The sequence below is a fragment of the Propithecus coquereli genome, unplaced genomic scaffold (assembly GCF_000956105.1).
Source record: "Propithecus coquereli isolate 6110/MARCELLA unplaced genomic scaffold, Pcoq_1.0 Scaffold316, whole genome shotgun sequence".
In the NCBI taxonomy this organism is placed as follows: domain Eukaryota; kingdom Metazoa; phylum Chordata; class Mammalia; order Primates; family Indriidae; genus Propithecus; species Propithecus coquereli.
The window spans coordinates 2,652,865-2,658,642 of record NW_012148797.1 but is presented as its reverse complement, the minus strand read 5'-3'; the positions used below and the strand labels follow the sequence as shown (position 1 = coordinate 2,658,642).

Sequence of the window (5,778 nt, the reverse complement as noted above, 5' to 3'; positions counted from 1 at the left end):
TCAGGCTGGTCTCGAACTCCTGAGCTCAAACAATCCGCCCGCCTCGGCCTCCCAGAGTGCTAGGATTACAGGCGTGAGCCACCGCAGTCGGCCTACACTTAATTTTTGCTGCACTTTTTATTCAGATAATACATTTTAAATTTTTTACTCACAGATAGCCAGTCCCCTATTTTGAATGGTATTAATAGTATTTGCAAAGCAGGTCTTCCTGGATTTGACATATTGGTGAAATTGAATGGAGCCCTTTCAGGGCTTATGATTTACTTTTTTCTTGGTTTTCCCTCAGAATTATTTTAGCTCTCAGCAAAGTTAATTAGGCAGACTTCTTTGAAAATAGTCACTTTAACTCTCTTGTCTATGGTTATAATTTTCCTATCTTTATATGCAGATCTCTAATCTCTCTGACCCCTCCTTTTTTCTTTAAAGAATGTAAAATTTTGAGGGGTAAGGGGAAGAGAAAAATAGCCTTTGACTAGAATCAGAGGGAGTGGGCCCATTCAAAACGTGGGTGTACTTTTGGGTTGCATGGGTATGGAACTGTGCAGGGGACCCACGTGCTTCCTGTACCAAGCAACAGTTTGAGCAGAGACGTCATCTATTTTGGAATTTCTGTGGGACAGCAAAGAAAGTTTGAAGCAGGAGGAAAAGGGTTTGCATAGGAAAATCAGGCTTTAGCAGGAGAGCCTGAAGTGATGGTATAAGTGATTTCCATTTGACTACTAAACTGATTTTTGTTTTTAAAGAGACAGGGTCTCACTGTGTTGCCTAGGCTGGTCTCAAACTCCTGAGCTTAAGCGATTCTCCTGCCTCAGCCTCCCAAGTAGCTGAGATTACAGGCACACGCCACTGCACCTGACTTTACTAAGCTGATTTTGGCTTTGATTGTCATTCTAGGGATAAATTAGGTTGTAAGTCAAGGTTGTTTGTATGTACTATATTTGAAGACTATGTAGTCGAAAAGAAAGGCATATGTTTTAGTTTCATTTCCTTATTTTGTTTCCCTGTTGGTCTTATTCTTTTCACTTATGGAAGATGGATAGGGAAATCTTGAATAGTTGGCAAATTATGGAAAAGTTTCCAAATCAAGAAATATAAATGTTTTCTTTTAGTAAGCTAAGGCTATGAAAAATGTAATTGACTCATCCTATGACAGTTTGTGAGCATTGACTCCATTCTGTTAGTACAACTTTTATTGAAGAGTACTGAAAAGCTGTTTTTCCTCATAGATGGATGGTGACAGTTCTACAACAGATGCTTCTCAACTAGGCATCTCTGCAGACTACATTGGAGGAAGTCATTATGTTATACAGCCTCATGATGGTAAGAAGCCACAATTAGAACCAAATTCACAAGTAGAAACAAGTTAGAAAGTGGAAACTTTATTAATATAATGTTCTAGGTTACTTTTGTCTTTACAGGAAAATTAGCAGCAATCTTGTGTCTAAAAAGGCATTCCATGTTATTTTTACTAGAAATAGTATTCAAAAGAGTAATGAATCCTAGAAAAGAACTTTATTGTAAAAGTATGCCTTTTTAAAAAACTTGTACAGTTTCTTTTAAAAAAATTTAAAATTTGTTACTGATTTCCTATTTAAGTACTAAATATGAGACATTCTTAATCAATTGATACAGTAAGTGAAATAGTTCTTCAGAGGGCAAGTTAAATAGCTAGCTATTATATTTCTCATACTTACGTACAGACTTAATTTTGTTTTTCATTCAGTATTAACTTTGAACTATGTCAGGTATTAGAATGGCAGTATTATGTTGGCCTATGAAAAATAATTTACTTTTGTGGCATTTTGATTTGTAAAATTATAAAAAAATTTAGATATATTTTTTAGAAGGCACCCATGGGGGATGGGGGGGCATTGGTTATTTCATCCTGAAAATGATATTCAAGTAAATTAGTTTCGATAACATCATTTTAAACACATAAAAATGTAAATTGAATTAAGTTTCTTGCTTATATATTTAGTACATATAAAGAGTGGGAAGTTTACAAGATACTGCATTTGGTCATAAAAGGATGTTACTGGTACTTTGAAAGCTCCAGTTATATCTAAATCTATATAATGTGAAAATTCACTTTTTGTAAGACTAGTTGGATCTCTACTGTAGCTTTGTTGAAAAACTAGTTACTACATTAGTAATCCAACTGGGTCAGTAATATTCAATTCTACTTTTTCTATTCTATATAGAATTTTATATAAACTTGGCTTTGGATAAACATATAACCTTGCAATCTAGCAATATTCAAGGAGCCATAGGTTACCATCTGTAAGTAAGTTTTATAGCTAAGTCACACAATAAATATTTGTGAACACCTGCTCTGTGGAAGGTGCTATACCCATTCCTAGGAAACACAAAGCGGATCCCTGCAACAAGGAGCAAAAATCTAATAGGGGAAATGAGAATTAAAAAGAGTTACAGGATGTGTCAGAGCCAGGGCACAGAGAAGCACTTGTAGTATTTGATGAAATGAAAGATCACTTTTGAGGGTACTCTTGGAGATCTTATTTGAGCTTTTTGGAGAATGGGTAGGTAGGATTTTAGAAGGCATAGTTGAAGATAAAAGAATTTGAGGCAGTGGGTTTGAAATTAATGAATAAGTTTAGTTCTGGCCCTGTGAAAATTGTGAAAGGAATTTTTATCCTAATCCCTAAAAAGGATTAGGAAGGAAACCAGAATGTTATTCTAGGTAGTTTTGGGTAGTCTTTTCTATCTTGAAATAAAAATTATAAGAATGTTTAAACTTAAATATTTTTATTTCTTTAGATACTGAGGACAGCATGAATGATCATGAAGACACAAATGGTTCAAAAGAAAGTTTTAGAGAACAAGATATATATCTCCCAATTGCAAATGTGGCTAGGATAATGAAAAATGCCATACCTCAAACAGGAAAGGTAACATAGAGGAGAAATTTAACTAGATTTTTTGGGGGAACTGTAAAACCGTGACTATATAGTGAAAGAATACAATTAGCTGTTGATTTCCATCATTCAGCCTTTCAGCAAATCAAATATTTCTTTCATTTCTACATATTCAGTGACTGAACAGTGTTTCATTTTCAGTTCTTAGTCCCCAAAAGCTCCCTATCCCCCACTTATCAGAAACAGATAAAATAGAATAAAAAATCTTTTTAAAAGTAGGTACATCATCAGACCTATCAGGTTTGGGCACAGAAGTTGTAATTTCTCTAATGTTGCAGCAAATTTAGGTCATATTGAGCTGATAAAGGTGTGGTGAGGATGTTCTCAAAAAATCCTGGTATTTGGAAATAGCTATTTTTTTTTTTTTGAGACAGAGTCTCACTGTGTTGCCCGGGCTAGAGTGCCGTGGCGTCATCTTAGCTCACAGCAACCTCAAACTCCTGGGCTCAAGCGATCCTCCTGCCTCAGCCTCCCGAGTAGCTGGGACTACAGGCATGCGCCACCATGCCCGGCTAATTTCTCTATATATTTTTAGTTGTCCAATTAATTTCTTTCTATTTTTAGTAGAGACGGGGTCTCGCTCTTGCTCAGGCTGGTTTCGAACTCCTGAGCTCAAACAATCCGCCCGCCTCGGCCTCCCAGAGAGCTAGGATTACAGGCGTGAGCCACCGCGCCCGGCCTGAAATAGCTATTTTTACATAATTAGAAATATTAACATTTCAACTGGTCCGATTTTTTTAAGTGGTTTTGTCTTAGAACAACTTTTAAAAGCTCATTGTCACTACTCTATCACTTGGTCTGAAAAGTCACGCTTTTTATATTGTTTTATATTGCATAGTAACCTTTCTGTTATTTTATTATAGCTTATAAAAGTACTTATGAAAAGGCTTACAAATAAAGATACTATTAAAATACACCACTAAGCCTGAATTTCCGATATGAGAAGTCCTCCTTACGTTTTAAGGGAACGGAAGTATAACTGCTGATTATTGCTTCACACAGGCTAAGGCCTGCACTGTGCAGTTGTGTAGCCACTAGCCACGTGCTGTGGAATACTCGACGTGTGGCTAGTGTGAATCGAGATGTGCTGTAAATACAAAGCACACCAGATTTTGAAGGTTTAGTATGAAGAAAAGAATTAAAATATCTCATTTTATAATTGATTCTATGTTTAAATGATAATAATTTGGAAATATTGGGTTAAGTAGAATATATTATTAAAATGAATTTTACTTGTTTCTTTTTTCTAACATGGCTACTAGAAAATCTAAAATTATATATGTGGCTCACATTATATTCTCTTGCTTGACTGCATTTATGCAACTCTTGTTTACTTTCTACAGTATGTAAACTAGGCATGGAGGTGAAAGACAGTGTGTTGTAGCAAGGATTTTGAGTGGTGTTCCTGTTCTAAGTGTCTCTGGAATTGCATCAGTCCATTAGAGTTTGACTTTCAGACCCCAGACCCTTAAGGGAAGAAATGTTTTTAAATATAATCAGGTGGCAGGTACATGCTTCTTGGGCAGGCTTTTCAGTAAACTCAAAACCTGTACCTGATATCCTCAATAATAAAAAGTCAAAACGTTACCATATGTTCTTATTTCACTCTTTTTCTAAGCCTTACATGAATTTAGTTTTTAAGTTTTTATTTTGTTTTTTTGTTCTTTATTTTCTGGTGTTCTTATTCACAAAATGCTAGAGTAGAGAAGTGGTACCTATGTCTGTAGCCCATGGTGTATAGACAATGGGACTGATTTTCCAGGGGCACTTGGTTAGTAGGAGTTTACATTTTGTCTGGGGTGGTAGGAACATTCAGTGATTGCTCTTTTATATCTAAATTATATTCGTTTTCTGTGAATAGTTGTCAAAACTTCTCTCTCATGTATTCAGGTTTTTATTATGACTCAGGATTGGAATTTTGATAGCCAACATTGTGTTAATGTTATTAGCATGTATATCAGAGATTAAAGATTACGTCATAAACTGAAAGATGTGTTCTTCTGAATAGCCTTTTATTTTTGCAGGTTGTTAGGAAGGTGATGGTTATATTCCCTGCAAATTTACCTAGGGTTTTTCTCCTCAGATTGCAAAAGATGCCAAAGAATGTGTTCAAGAATGTGTAAGTGAGTTCATCAGCTTTATAACATCTGAAGCCAGTGAAAGATGCCATCAAGAGAAACGGAAAACAATCAATGGAGAGGATATTCTCTTTGCCATGTCTACCTTAGGCTTCGACAGTTATGTGGAACCTCTGAAATTATACCTTCAGAAATTCAGAGAGGTAAATAAAATGTCTCCCATTATGCTTTTAAGAAGATCAGAGACACTATTCACTGTAACTTTTAAATATATTATTTGTTTAAAAAATTCATTTTGTAACAAATTATGTAATACTCAGAAGTATTTAATTACTTATATTACAGTACTTATATAGTAAGTCCTTTCTTCCTTCCTTTGTTTATTACTAACTACAGCACAGTTATATAATGGTTAAGAGCATGAACTCTGGATTCAGACTTCCTGGAGGTGGAGTCCCAGTTCCACTACATGCAAAGTCTGTGACCTGGTGCAGATTATTTAAGCACTTTAGGACTTGCTTTCTTCATTTGTAAAGTGAGGCTAATAGTACCTATGTCACAGAATTGAGAGGACCAAGTAAATAATGTTCAATGCTCAATAATGTTACTTATTGCTATTATTGTTGTTAATTTAAAAGAGGTAGCATTGCTAAGCTTGGGGCCTTTGAGATAAGAAGAAGTTATAGGCCAGGCGCGGTGGCTCACGCCTGTAATCCTAGCACTCTGGGAGGCCGAGGCGGGTGGATTGTTTGAGCTCAGGAGTT

The 5,778-nt window shown here is 35.6% G+C and overlaps 1 protein-coding gene across 1 annotated transcript in view; it reads left to right on the top strand.

The window, feature by feature from the left end:
- NFYB (nuclear transcription factor Y, beta) overlaps window positions 1-5,778 on the top strand; it is a 39,243-nt gene that overhangs the window by 30,018 nt on the left and 3,447 nt on the right. Inside the window, exons 3-5 of the mRNA XM_012650251.1 lie at window positions 1,227-1,320; window positions 2,779-2,909; window positions 5,020-5,228. Coding sequence (XP_012505705.1) covers window positions 1,227-1,320; window positions 2,779-2,909; window positions 5,020-5,228 — 434 coding nt within the window. The remainder of the gene's footprint in view (window positions 1-1,226; window positions 1,321-2,778; window positions 2,910-5,019; window positions 5,229-5,778) is intronic.